This window comes from Rhinatrema bivittatum, chromosome 2 (genome assembly GCF_901001135.1).
Source record: "Rhinatrema bivittatum chromosome 2, aRhiBiv1.1, whole genome shotgun sequence".
Classification (NCBI taxonomy): domain Eukaryota; kingdom Metazoa; phylum Chordata; class Amphibia; order Gymnophiona; family Rhinatrematidae; genus Rhinatrema; species Rhinatrema bivittatum.
This window is the reverse complement of record NC_042616.1, coordinates 12,477,129-12,491,980: the sequence shown is the minus strand read 5'-3', so window position 1 is coordinate 12,491,980 and position 14,852 is coordinate 12,477,129. Positions and strand designations below refer to the sequence as shown.

Sequence of the window (14,852 nt, the reverse complement as noted above, 5' to 3'; positions counted from 1 at the left end):
AAACCGCGCCCTCCTTCCGAGGACAGCCAAGATTCACAGGATCCTAGAATTCCTACAGGACGGCATGCAGAAGGGGTTGTCTCTCAACTCCCTCAAAGTTCAAGTAGCAGCACGGGCCTGTTTTAGGCCCGAAGCGGACGGCATCGGACTCTCAACTCATCCTGATGTGTTTCGCATCCTGAAAGGAGTTAAACAACTTCGGCCACCTCTAAAGTGGCCGGTGCCTCTATGGAACCTCAACCTAGTACTAGACTTCCTAGCAGGGGAGTCCTTCAGACCAACAAGTGGCCTCTCTCTACGCCTCTTGAGCTTAAAGACTGCATTCTTGATCGCAATATGCTCAGCTCAGCGCATCTCCAAACTTCAAGCATTATCCTGTCGACAACCGTTCCTCAGGTTCACCCCGGGCACCATACAGCTGCGTACGGTGTCATCCTTCCTTCCGAAAGTGGTTTCCCATTTCCATATGAACCAGACCATATCCTTACCATCACCAGATGAGCACAGAGATTCGGAAGACTCATGCCTCCTTTGCCACCTGAATGTTGACAGAATCCTAGTCCAATACCTCAAGAGATCGGAATCCTTGCGCAAAGCCGATCACCTGCTCGTTCTCCACAGCAGGAAGAAACAAGGGCGACCATAGCCCGCTGGATCAAAGAAGTCATTAATGCTGCTTACATAGAGGCAGGAAGACCATTACCTCTACAGGTCAAGATGCATTCTATAAGGCCCCAGGCAGTCTCCTGGGCTGAGACCAGGCTGCTTTCACCAGCTGAGATCTGTCGGGCGGCGACATGGTGCTCCCTACACACCTTCTCCAGGTTCTACCGCCTGGATGTCCAGGCCAGGGAGGATACAGCCTTCGCAAGGGTAGCACTAAGTGGGCCATGGGCAGTCTCCCACCCAGTAGGGCAGTAGCTTTTGTACATCCCACTGGTCCTGAGTCCATCTGGCTACATGCTAGGAAATGGAGAAATTATTTACCTGATAATTTTGTGTACCTTAGTATAGACAGATGGACTCAGTACCCCGCCCACGGCTGCTCCAGAAATAGAGAACCTCGGATATCAATCTCGAGACTGTACGGGTAAGCCTCAGCCTACCTTTCTGTTAAGACACCCGCAGTTAGCTAGGTGTCGGTGTTTATTGTTTCAGCGCACCGGCGGACTCCAGTGCCAAAACGTTTTTATATATATAATCAGTCGAACCTGTTCAAAGTTAATCAAGTATTAAGCAACATATATCCACCCTCTTCAAGGCTTTTCGAGGAGAATGCTGAAGAGCTAAGCACGCTGCACGGGTTTATGTAGGCTGACGTCAGCTTTGAAATCTGACTCCGTCTCCCATCAGCTATCAGGAGAGCACAATACCCATTGGTCCTGAGTTCATCTGTCTACACTAAGGAAAACGAAATTATCAGGTAAGTAATTTCTCCATTACAAAAAGTTCATTATATCGCTGCTTTAGGGCATGTTACCTCCTTTCCGGTTTTGTTATTTCAGAGATAGGAATTTTGCTATGTGAGTTTTGGGAGTTAGCGCTGTTTAAATGGGATGGGTTTGATACAAAGGTGCTGAGAGGGTTTTCTGTTAACTCACAAAGTGCCCGGTACAGGAGGGAATTAACTCTCCAAATTCTCTCTTTCTCGCGTCCTCAGCCCGACCTGTCTCTGATGCTGACTACATCGAATAGAAAGGGAAAGTCTAACTCTTGCCCGTCTCTTATGGATGTTCCTGTCGAGCAGATGGATGGCTTTATGGGTTCTGGGACTTCAGTGGAGCCAGATCCCTCCTCGGTGCAGCCTCTGGCAGAGCTCCTGGGCTCAGAGGAGGGGGCAGGGCTGGCTCTGGATCCACTGCAGCCCAGGACTTTGGTTGTGGGGCGGCCGGAGGCAAAAATGAGCAGCGAGTTGGAAAGGACTGAAGAGGAAATCTCCTCAGTGACCCGGGAGAAGGAAATCTCTGCTCATGCTAAGCGGCTGCAGGCGCTGGAGAACAAGGTGGGAAATGTACTCATTAATTCTCCTGTGTCCATTCAGGATAAAGTTTGTTAGAAGCAAAATAAAGAATATGGAAAATGTTGCCAAAAGAGAAATATTTTAGAATTATCAACTTTCCCAAGAGGTAATATTTCACCAGGGGAGACGATTAATCATTATTTAGGGGAGGCTCTGCAAATATCTAAGGAATCTCTTCCTCCAATTAAGAACATTTCTTTTCTAATGAAAATTAAATGTATAAAGATCTTCTGTCTCTTGTTGCTGATCCACAAATTTCAAGGAAGAAGAAGTTGAACCCCCAAAACTAATTTTCTAAACCTTGGTCATTTTTAGTCTTCAGTTCTCAGTCAGGTCACGTCTATACCTCTCCCTCCCCCGCTTTTATTTATTTATTTTGTTTATATTATTGTATATAATGTTATTCTGATAACAGTCATAACAGTTCACAGTATAAATATAAATAAAATCAATTAAAATTATAAATGATCATAAAAACAAAACATTTAATTCAATATAAATGTTACAACATAAATAGTAAAAACATCTATGGATAATAAACTAAAATGAACAACAAAGTCAATATAAAAAACATAAATTTCCTAGCGTATAGCCGGATGGACCCAGGACCAATGGGTTATGTGCTCCCCTGCCAGCAGATGGAGACGGAGTCAGGTTTCAAAGCTGACGTCACCCTAGATACACCCCTGCAGTGACCTCAGCCATCCAGTGTCTCTCCGTCTCCCAGCAGATGTGGAGGTGCTATCCCCGTACCAATTGAAGAAAGATCGAGCCCCGCTCTCCTGTGGTGATACCTAAAGGTCCCTCCCCCAGTTGAGAAATCCTGAGGTGATTTCCGAGATTCCTCAGAGGTTGCCTTGGTCCAGTAGCCGGTTCCTGGCGTGGACTTTGCTGCTGAAAGGCAGCGGGTGCAGGAAGCTGAGTGCGGCGGTGAAGGCCTTAGCCCTCTCCCCCCTCAGCCAGAGACCGTCTCTGTACTCAGCCGGTAAGCGCTGAGCCCGGGTAAGTAGAGAAGAACTCCTCTGTGTTAGGATTAGTTCGTGTGTGGGCCCTGGGTGAGAGATGGTACCGCCCACAGGGAGAGCCCTGTGAGCCTCCCCATCACAGTGAGGTCAGACACAGTATCAGGCTAGAGTCTGTATTAAAGAGAAAGGGTGACACAACCTGCAGAGCGGGGGGTGTCAGAGAGAAGGTCTCAGAGACACCGGGTCCATGGATAGGAGAATACCCCGAGTGGATACCTCCGTAGTGTAGATGATGGATCCGCAGAGTGAGGTACACTGATGATGTTTTCAGTAGAGATGATGGTGGTCCGCAGAGCGGGGTCCACCAATGAGGTCCTTAGAAGAGATGGTAATGGTCCGTGGAGCCGGGTACACTGGAGAGGGTCCTCAGTAGTGCTGATAGTGGCCCGCGGAGCAGGGTACACTGGAGAGGGTCCTCAGTAGTGCTGATAGTGGCCCGCGGAGCGGGGTACACTGGAGAGGGTCCTCAGTAGTGCTGATAGTGGCCCGCGGAGCAGGGTACACTGGAGAGGGTCCTCAGTAGTGCTGATAGTGGCCCGCGGAGCAGGGGTACACTGGAGAGGGTCCTCAGTAGTGCTGATAGTGGCCCGCGGAGCCGGGTACACTGGAGAGGGTCCTCAGTAGTGCTGATAGTGGCCCGCGGAGCCGGGTACACTGGAGAGGGTCCTCAGTAGTGCTGATAGTGGCCCGCGGAGCGGGGTACACTGGAGAGGGTCCTCAGTAGTGCTGATAGTGGCCCGCGGAGCGGGTACACCTGAAGAAGGTCCTCAGCTGAGTCTGTAGCGGTCCGCAGGGCAGGACGCGCTGATGAGGCCCTTTAATAGAGGTGGTAAGGCCTGCGGAGCGGGGTACTCAGGTGAAGATCCTCAGTAGAGATGATGGTGATCCACTGAGCAGGAACACCAGTGAGGACCTCAGTAGGGATGGTAATGGTCCGCGATGCGGGGTACACCAGAGGAATCCTCGGTAGCACAGGAAGGAGTCTGCGGAGCGTGGTACTCACGGAAGTGTGGCTTAAGGTTCCAGGGAAGCCCCGGGGAATGGGGCAGGCAGACGTCCCAAGCGAAAGGCCCTCCGAGGAGCGGATAGCCAAGACGAGGAGAGGGCCCCCGAGGAGCGGGTACCCCAAGACGTCTATGCCTGGAAGCAGGAACTGGAACGGGACCTGAAAAAAAACAGCACTTCCTCCAGCATCTCGCCATTGAATTCACACCTGAGGAATGCGAGAAGGTTTGAAAGGTCTGCAGGGTCGGTGGAGTCCTCCGTTTGCAGGGCAGAATAACGATTTTACATCTTCTGCCCCTGCTCAGCCGTTTCTCCTTGCCGGTGCATTCTGCCAGTGAGAGTAAATTTGTTAGCTTGCAGGCCTTCTCCATCTCCTTTCCAGCTGGAAATATGAACTCTTCCCCCAGCCCTGTGAGGCTTCCCCTTTCTTTGCAAGCAGTAAAGATTCCCGAGAAGGCGCTTTCGCTGCCTGGGGCTTGCGCTACAGTTTTTTTCTTGCATTCACTGAGTTCCTTCAGTTTGTTTTACAAAATCTCAATTGGCTTGGCCAGAAGCTCGCTGGGTTTTTGTTTCTGAGTGACGAGGAAGATCGATGGCTTTAAGCTTTCGTGTGACAGAGCTTCGTAGCTGAGTGGCGATATTGAGCCAGGGAGAGAGGGGAGCTCGAATTCCCCTCCCCCCATTCTCCAGCGGCTGAAGCCCTCACCTCGTGTCGCTGCGCCCCACATGGGTGTCCGTCGGGCCGGAGAAAGGCAACGTCGGAGGAACCGCAGGGTAAGGTTCAGACCTTGGTTTGCGTTTTCTCCCCATCGCAGGTAAAATGCAGCAAGAAAAGAGACTCAAAGTAAACACGCCCGAGGGATCCAATGCCGAGCGAGTCTATCTTTGCAGCCATCTTGGATCCAACCCCAAGAAGGCGAGTTTTTAAACTGAATTTGAATATGGCCAGAGAGGGAGCAATACACATGGACTCAGGAAGTCTCTTCCAGGCACTCGGCAAAGCAAGGTGGAAAGCACAGAATTGAAAAGTGGTGGAGAAAGGCACAGATAAGGGCAACTTGCCTGATGAACAGCGATCACGAGGAAGGGAGAGAAAAGAAAGAAATGAGGAGCTGCAGAGTGAGGGGAGGGAGAGAAGCTTGAGCTGTAGGTGGAAGTGGACAGAGAGCCAATGTAGCGAGCTGAGAAGATCACAGCGAGGTTAAAGAAAGAGAAGTCATGCAGCTGAATGTGGAAGAGATTGCAGGGGAGAAAAACGATTCAAAGAGCGAGTTACAGAAGTCTAAGCAGGAGGAAATAAGAGAGGGGAGGAGGGTTTTGGTGGTAGGCTCGAGGAGGAAGGGAGAGATTTAAGCAGAGTTATAGAGGAGGAACGGACTCACTTTAGCAGTGTTTTGGATGTGCAGAAGGAGGAAACGGCATCAAAGATGACCGAAGGTTAGGGGCTGAGCAGTCAGGAGGATGAGAGCACAGCGAGCCGTCCTGATGTGACAGAATCAGATGTTCCTGAGGTTCTGGGTAATGATCTGTTAGATCCTGGGTTTTATTATTCACTGATTTATCCAGGCAGAGACGTTTGATATTCTCGGTCTCTGGGATTAGACTTGTAAACCCCGAGGTCCAGGGAAGAAACTGACTCCAGGGGAACAAGTCTGGCAGTTCCTGGGGATGAGGGGTCCTGGTGTACTCTCTTCCATGATAAAATGTTAAGAGGTTAAAGCCGCTGAGCCCCTCCTCGTGTCCCTGAGTGTTTCTGGTTTGTGTTTCAGGTGTGGGTGACGTTTGAGGACATCGCTGTCTCTTTCTCCCAGGAGGAGTGGGAGTATTTAGATGAAGGGCAGAAGGAGCTTTACAGGGAGGTGATGAAGGAGAATTATGAGACCCTGAGCTCTCTAGGTCTAGGTAAGGACTGCATTATCTACATTTCTAGTTTACACAGAGGATGTTTTACTAAACATCATTGGGTCAGCGCCTCACAGTAAATGTGCACACAGCCCTGGATTTCCCTCCTCTCTTGTGTAGGGAACAGGAAGGGCGGGATTGAGGCAGACAGAGCTGGGGTGAACCCCCTGATAAGAAATTGGCAGCTGATCACTGATGCTGTGAGAATGAAGCAGCCCGGTGTATCCCAGAGCCCTCCCTCTCCTGCGGCATGGAGTATCTCCTTCTCTTTTCTGGGCCACTCTCCCACTCCCCACTCCAGCAATAGCAATTTGGATCTCCCTCCCTGGATCTCAGATTCTGTCTGCAGGTAGTGGAACCTCCTCTTCTCTCCTTCCTACCTCTCCCCTCCTCCCGATCCCCGATCCTCGTCTCTGAAATCCCTCTTACTCCATCCTCCCCTCTTCTCCTTCCCCATCCTAGATTTCCAAACCTCCCCCTCTGTTTCAAACTTTCTAATCTCCTGTCCTTAATCCTCTCTCCTTATTCTCACCCCATCCCTGGCCTTCTCATACTCTTTCCCTCTCCCTCCCATCGCTGAGATCTCCTCCCTGTGCTGATACCTGAGGTCCCTTTTCCTCAACCAGTAAAAGCGAGAGAATTTCTACAGACACAAGTAAGATTGGGAAACCTATTTTATTGTCTCAATATATTATAAGATTACTGGGGCTCCGGGAATCATTACGTCGCATCTGAACATCACCCAAAGCAGGAAGAGAGGCTACAGGCAGCAAAGGAGGGGCAAGGACACTCACAGCACGGGGGCAATCACTGCAGCCACGGCGCCATCAATGGGGCAGGTAGCAAGGGAGATAAACCAGCAGCACCAGGAGAAGAAAAGTGGTGGTGGGGATTTCCCAGATCCCCTCTGAATAAGAACATAAGACACTGCCATGCTGGGTCAGACCAAGGGTCCATCAAGCCCAGCATCCTGTTTCCAACAGAGGCCAAACCAGGCCACAAGAACCTGGCAATTACCCAAACACCAAGAAGATCCAATGCTACTGATGCAATTAATAGCAGTGGCTATTCCCTAAGTAAACTTGATTAATAGCCGTTAATGGACTTCTCCACCAAGAACTTATCCAAACCTTTTTTGAACCCAGCTACACTAACTGCACTCACCACATCCTCTGGCAACAAATTCCAGAGCTTTATTGTGCGTTGAGTGAAAAAGAATAATCTATAATCACTGCTGAAGAGCCCTGCCTACCCGTGCACCCATTGCTCTTTCATTTTTCCCTAATAGTGAGGAATCCCTAATTCTGGAATTCCTCAAGAGGGAAATGTAGAGACAAGACCTGACCCTTGTAACAGTTTTGCAATGACCTATGACATTTTGAGGCATAAGGACTGCCACACTGTGGAAACTTGTACTGTTCTTGTTCCTTTGTAGCAGCACAGGGAAACCTGGGATCTGGCAGAGGGCGGGTGCATGTGCCTGTGAATCACCGTGACCCCCAAAGATTTGTTTTATCTGTGGGAACCGTGCCTGAGAGCACCAAAGGGGAAACAGATGGGAGAAGTTAAGCTATTTGTAGAACGAAGGAAAATGTGTGAGCTGGTGGTCAGAAGGATGACTGCTGACTGCATGCAGAGGGCTTGAGGTCAGAGAGAGAGAAAAACCTGTATATAAGGGGTGGTTGGAGCCCTGGACACTGGGAGAAGGCCTGCACTCTCTCAGCAGGTACATTGCGTTGGACCCTTCTCCCCAGGAAGACGACCATTCTTACAGTTATACTGGAATACTTTATAACCTATTTACATAGAATGAAACTTATGCTTACTGTTGTGATTCAATACTAATAAAAGATGAATTATCTGTAAAATTCTAAAAAGAAAACGTCTTCCTGTGAGATTCCTGAGACTTGTATTACAGAAAGGGATCCAGGAGAGAAGCCTCCCCCGAAGGTTTAGCCACAGCAAGCAGTCTGATCTAAAAATAAAGATAATTAGGGAACTGAAACCCTTTGGAAGAAGGAACAGTAAGGCAGAGGCTAAACAATTGTACAGCTTAAAGGCAGTGGGTGCAGGAGGCCGAAAGCGGTGGTGTTTGTACTCACCGGTGAGGGCTGAGCTCAGGTGAGTTTAAAAAAATACAAATAATAAAAAATGTAGTGATGACAGAGGGGGCTGCAGGACTTCCTCCGGTCTCCGTGCTTGGTGCGCCGTTCCGGCGTTTGTTCCCGCTCCCGGTGGTGTTAGCAGAACTTGGCAGGTTGGGTGGCACCGGTGGGCTAGGCCCCGCAGCAAGGCTTGTTTCTTGCACGCCGCATGGAAGACCGCGGCTGCATTTTTGCCCGCTTTTGTTCCTGCTTTACTGCCCTCTAGTGCAACGTTGGTGCTTCTAGTGCATCTGGCTCTGCACATGTGCTGTGCGCCCAGTTCTGGAAGCGACATTTGCACGCACAAGGTTTTCCGTTTGGTGGTGCGCACAGTTTGTGTTTGTGGCTCGTACTATTGGAGTTTTTTTTCAGGGTTTGCAATCCTTTCTTCAGGCGCAGTCCTCAGCTTCGCCCAATCCTGCCAGGTGGGACCCTCACCCTCCCTCTTCCAGTTCTATGTTTAAGTGCTGGAGCTCGCCTCAGTTTGCTGCGGGTGTTCCCGACAGGAACCTGGATGGCACTGATGATGAGGCAGACCCTGGAACCGTATCGAACCATGTTGCCTTTTTTACATAGAGATGAACTGCCGGCCCTGATTTCCCAGACATTAAAGATGCCGAGTGTTCTTGGTGCGGATTCCATGTCTGAACCGAAGAAGAATCCTATTTTGTCTTCCTTGCATAAAGCCTCTTGTTTTTTCCCTGTTATGTATGCCATTCAGGGGTAACTTGCTGGTGTGGTGGTTACTACCCTTAACCAACAAGCCTTCATACCGTTGATGCAACTCATTATTGCTCTCTGCTTTAACAGCAAGAGGAAAAGGGGACAGCAACCAACAAGCACACGACTGACTTTAACGGGCTGGGAAACCAAGCCTGGGGGTAACTTGCTGATGTGGCTGTTGTAACCCTTAACTGATAAGCCTTATACTTGTGATGTAACTCCAACATTGCTCTCTGCTTCAACGCAAGGGATAACAAAGAATTGAACAACGAGGGCCCTGAGTTTAGCAGTTTGGGAAACTAAGTGTGGGGTAACTTGTATGCCACGGCAGTTGCCACCTCCTGATGATCCCTTTTATGGGGGAACCTGTATGGCGCGGCTGGTGCTACCATAAGCTTGATGGGCAGTCTGGATGGATCATTTGGTCTTTTTCTGCCATCATTTCTATGTTTCTATGATTGATCTTGAATGGGGCGCCGCAGAGGCAAATTTTAAAGGGTGTCGTACATTGGAATGCCTGTATCTCCTGGATCCAGCGGGAGAGAGCGTTTATTTTCCCTACATGGATGCGCTTGTCTGTGCCATCTCTAATCAGATGATTATCTCTGTGGAGGGAGGAGTGGCCTTGAAGGTTGAGCAGGGCTTGAGGCTATCCTTAAGCAGGCCTTTGAAGCAGTGGTGTTGACTACAGATTGCTTCCTGTTGCGCCCTAGTGGCACGATCTTGTCTGCTCCTCTCTCAGGAAGTTGATGATTCTGGAGTGAATTCCAGAACGGTTATGGATCTCTCTGCCCTCTTTTTAGCAGATGCGGGCTGTGAATTGGTCCGTACCTCGGCCAGAGGAGTAGGTTTAGTGTCCTTGGCGAATGTGCGTCTCTGGAGGTTCTTTGGGAATGGTTCTCTGTTCCCACCACAGCGGTGATTTCTTTGATTTTGGTATTTCAGCAGGAAGGTTTGACTAATGGGCTGGTGCTAAGTACGCTGAAGTTAGAAGTTGCAGCTTTGGCTTGGTATAGGGGTCGAGTTCAAGGGAGACCCTTTTTCATCGCACCCAGAAGGGTCTAGATTTTCTAAGGGTGTTAAGCCTGTTTGACTGCCACTGTGGACACTTGTATGCTTTAGGACCTGACCTTGGTGCTGACCTTCTTGGCAGGCCCCACGTTTCTTCCTGTTCGGTAGCTTCCCGCTTCTGGTGTTTACACTGGACAGAGTACAGGTTAGGACTGTACCTTCCTTCATGTCCAAGGTGGTACCTGACTTTTTCTTTCAATCTGTCCATATTGTTGCCCTCGTTGGATGGAGCGGTGGATGTGGCATCCCTTGGATGTGCGGAGACATCTGTTGCATTAACTTAGGGTTACTGAGGCCTTGCGGAGAACAGATCGTCTCTTCGTACTTCATGAGAAACAGCTTCTCGTCCCACAGTGGCAGTTTGGATTAAAGATGTGATCACAGCGGCTTAGGTGGATGTGGATAAGCCATTACCCAGGCTAATTAGGGCTCGTTCGACGTGCTAATGGTATTTATTTATTTAGATTTATATTCCACTTTTTGCACTTTTTTCAGCACTTCAAAGTGGATTACATTTAGGAACTGGTACCTTGGACAGAGTTATAGTTTCTTTCTTTGTTGGAGATTTGCCTAGCAGTGAAGTTGTCTTGGTTATATCCCTTCTCCAAGCATTATTGTATGGTGGTGAGGGTTCGAGAAGTTGCGTCTTTTGCCGGAGCGGTGTTGAGAACGTGAGCAGCCTCCTCCCTTACGAGGAAGTAGTTTTGGTACATCCCTCTTGTGTGGACTGGCCTGCCTGGATGCAGAGGAAGGTGAAATTACTACTTACCTGATAATTTCCTTTCCTCTCTGAGAGGCAGGCCAATCCACAATCCTGCCCTGAGCTGCCTGTACAGGACTGTACTGATTTTTCTATTTGTCCTTTCTCAGGGACATTATTTGAGGTAGAATTCGTAGGCCTCTGCAGATCTTCGGGTCATCTAAGGGCCTTGTAAGTGTTTGCCTTCTTTGTCTGTTACGGCTTCTGCATTTCCTTCTCGTCTGAGCCCAGTGCTTTGCTCGCTGGAAGAAAAAAAAGAAGTGAATGAGTGGGGGAGGAAGTGTTTTTAACTCCGGACTTACAGTTCTAGTGTTAATTAGTTGCCACAGTCGGCTTTTGCGGAATACTGGAACACTGACGTCAGTACAGGGCTATATGAGGGTGACATCAGCGAGTCAGTTGGTTTCTGTCTCCATCTGCTGGTAGGTGTGCATAACCCACTTATGTGGACAGGCTTGCTGGTCCTAGAGGAAAGAAAATTATCAGCTGAGTAGTAATTTCACCTTCCTGGGTTTTTGAATTCTGGATGTCTGACTCCTGTGTGGGAGTAGTGGGGTGGATATACAGGATACTGCAAAGTTGGGGAAATTGGGTGTCTGAGTTACAGATCTTGTTCTACCAGAGCCCACTGTAACCCATTTATTCCTGGGTTTCTGAATCCGCTGGGAGAGGCAATCTGGATGTACAATCTATATTTTGCCCTCTACTGTTGATGATTGCATCAAGTTAGGGATTGGTCTGCCTCACTCTAGCCTGCGAGCCTTGCAGACGCTCCAAACATCCACAGCCCGTTTAGTTATAAGAAGCTTTCCTTGGGATCATGCAACTCTACTGCTGTGTGAATTACTTCAGTTGCTGCTGTAGCAGTAGATTAAATTTAAAATTTTAACCCTTGTTTTTAGATCGCTGAAGGTTAATGGTCCTTGATTATTATTTTAACTTGTTGTTATTATAATGTTTAGTTTGGCAGATCCACTATAAGCAGATTATAAATGTTATTAAATAAATAAAAAGATAAGCCCAGAGGAACCAGACCTATAGGAATCCTAAAGGAGGGACCTGTGTGATCTCCAAAGTTCCTATATTGCATCAGCTTTCTTTCTGCATCCTACGCAGTATGGTAGAGAGAACTCATTGATTTTCTTAACTTCTCTGAATATTTCTATAAAGACAGCTTAGATAAGTTTTCATAGGCATCACATAAAGCTTTTTATATCCAGCAGACAATGAGGTCATACAGAAAGAGAAGAGGGAGGAGACTCGAGAAGAACACCCTATAGTATTAGCACTTACACCAAGACAATCAGGAAATTTCTGTGAGAATCTTGCCCAGAGGATTGAGGGGGGAGACAGTAGCCAAAGACAGCAGGAATCAGAGAAGAAGGAGCAAGACTCTGCAGGAGACTCACCGGATGGAGTCACTGCTTGTGAGAGAAGTGACAGGGAGTTCACAGACATCCCTGAGCACCAGAGACATCTGAGAAGAGAGAATCCCTTCCAAAGTAATAACAGTGATCAAATAACTTCTGACTTCCAGCAGAAAGAGGAGGAAGGGAAGAAATCCTTTCACTGTGACACCTGTGGGAAAAACTTTAATAGAAAGTGTCATTTTGTGTTGCACCAGAGAAATCACCCAGGAGCAAGACCTTTTCCATGCAAACAGAAGTTATCTCTGAAATTACACCAGAGAATCCACACTGAAGGGAGCACTTTCACTTGTATCGAATGCAAGAAACCTTTTCTTGCAGGGAATCCGTAGTAATACACCAAAGAACGCACACAGGTAAGAGACCCTCTCATTGCCCTCAAGATGGAGAATCTTACAGTTCTGAGTTCTCTTCATTACATCACCAGAAAATGGAGATCGAAGAGAGAACATTTTCATGTTCTGAAAGTGGAGAAAACATTCAAATGCAAGACCTAATAATAAACCAAGAAATACAGAGAGAAGAATTATTCATTAGTACTGATGGTGACAGAAACTTCAATCAGAAAGGAAACTTCACAAGACAACGAAAATTCCAACCAGGAGAGAGAGCATTTTCAAGTAATGAATGCAATAAAAGTTTATGTGAGGGGGAAGTCATTTTAAGAGGCAGAAAAAAACTTACTGGTGAAAGACATTGTCTTGCATTCAGTCTGAAAAAGCATCCGTGGTAAGGCAGTTGACTCTGAACAGAAGAAAAATCCCCAAAGTAGAAAGTCAATTATATGCACCGAGTGTGGTAAAAGCTTCAGCCAAAAGTGCAATCTCATTATCCACACCGGAGAAAAAACCATTTAAATGTATTGAATGTGGTAAAAGCTTCAGTCGGAAGATATCTCTCATATTGCATCAGAGAATTCAACAGGAGAAAAACCTTTTGAATGTATTGAATGTGGTAAAAGCTTCAGTCGGAAGATATCTCTCAAATGCATGAAAGAGTCTATACAAGAGAGAAACCATTTAAGTGTACTGATGTGGTAAAAGCTTTAATTGGAAGCCATCTGTCATGCAGCATCAGAGAATCCATACTGGAGAGCAACCATTTAATGTACTGAATGTGTAAAGGCTTTCATTGGAAGCTATCTTTCATGCGGCATGCAAGAATCCATACTGGAGAGCAACCATTTAAATGTACTGAATGTGGAAAGGCTTCAGCGACCAACAAGCTCTTAACAGTGCACCAGAGAATCCATACTGGAAAGAAACCATTAAATGTACTGAATGTGCTAAAAGCTTCAGCGAGCAAAAAGCTCTTACAGTGCACCAGAGAATCCATACTGGAGAGAAACCATTTAAATGTCCTGAATGTGGTAAAAGCTTTAATTGGAAGCCATCTTTCATGCAGCACCAGAGAATCCATACTGGAGAAAAACCATTTAAATGTACTGAATGTGGTAAAAGCTTTAGTAGGAAGACAAATCTCATGCAACATCAGATAATCCATAGTGGAGAGAAACCATTTAAATGTACTGAATGTGTAAAAGCTTTAATTGGAAGCCATCTTTCATGCAGCATCAGATAATCCATACTGAGAAAAAACCATTTAAATGTACTGAATGTGGTAAAAGGCTTCAGTGACCAAACATCTCTTACATTGCATCAGAGAACGCATACTGGAGAGAAACCGTTTAAATGTACTGAATGTGGTAAAAGCTTTAATTGGAAGACATCTTTCATGCGGCATCAGAGAATCCATACTGGAGAGAAACGATTTAAATGTACTGAATGTGGGAAAGGCTTCAGTGACCAAACATCTCTTACATTGCATCAGAGAACGCATACTGGAGAGAAACCGTTTAAATGTACTGAATGTGGTAAAAGCTTTAATTGGAAGACATCTTTCATGCGGCATCAGAGAATCCATACTGGAGAGAAACCATTTAAATGTACTGAATGTGGTAAAGGCTTCAGATCCAAGCCATGTCTTACATTGCATCAGAGAACGCATACTGGAGAGAAACCGTTTAAATGTACTGAATGTGGTAAAAGCTTTAGTCAAAAGCACTCTCTCATGCTGCATCAGAGAGTCCATACAGGAGAAAAACCTTTTAAATTTATTGAATGTAATAAAAGTTTTAGTCAGAAGACGTCTCTCACGCAGCATCAGAGAATCCATACTGGAGGAAATTCATTTAAATGTACTGAAGGTGGGGAAACAAGTCATTCTTGCAAATTGGACAGATAATTACCCCCCTAACTATGACAATTGGTTCCAGAAAATGATTCGCCTTTGCTCTATGGAGCACGCTATTATTAAGCCAGAGTCGCCAAAGAGATCTGTGCAGACTAAAGCTCATATGGGCAGCGTTTACAAAATATTTAACTCCACGCATTGGAAATTATCGAGATTCATGGGCTTTGGAAAAGACGACATACAACTGCCAGATGATGCAATGAGCCTTCTTCACCAGTGGACAAGTTTATTACTCAGAGAACACGACATAAGGATCTTGGAATACTGGCATAAAGACATTTATACTTATTAATCCCGTGTACAGTGGGTGGGTAGAGGGGGAGAGGGGGGAAATAGGGAGGGCTGGAGTTTTTTGAAGGGGGAGGTTAAAATTCTAGGTTTGCTTGTTCAATATCATTCATTGTTGTATAACAGTACTTTTATTTCTTTGAGAGTTGTGCTTTGTAAATCTTTGAAAAACCTAATAAGAAGTTTAAAAAAAAAATAAATGTACTGAATGTGGTAAAAGCTTTAGTCAGAAGA

The 14,852-nt window shown here is 46.8% G+C and overlaps 1 protein-coding gene and 1 pseudogene across 5 annotated transcripts in view; both read left to right on the top strand.

Moving 5' to 3' along the window:
* Nucleotides 1-12,764, top strand: part of LOC115083556 (zinc finger protein 271-like) — a 79,878-nt gene extending 67,114 nt beyond the window's left edge. For 3 of the 5 annotated variants that reach the window (XM_029587448.1, XM_029587447.1, XM_029587449.1), the window contains 2 exons: nt 1,661-2,002; nt 5,820-6,965. In XM_029587448.1, coding sequence (XP_029443308.1) covers nt 1,661-2,002; nt 5,820-6,032 — 555 coding nt within the window. In that variant the 3' untranslated portion in view covers nt 6,033-6,965. Of the gene's footprint in view, nt 1-1,660; nt 2,003-5,819; nt 6,966-11,870 lie in introns of those variants that run through there. The other 2 variants (XR_003854355.1, XM_029587445.1) reach the window with 2 other exon arrangements.
* A 460-nt stretch (nt 12,765-13,224) lies between these two features.
* On the top strand, nt 13,225-14,641 carry LOC115086184 (annotated as a pseudogene).
* The last annotated feature ends 211 nt before the right edge of the window (nt 14,642-14,852 follow it).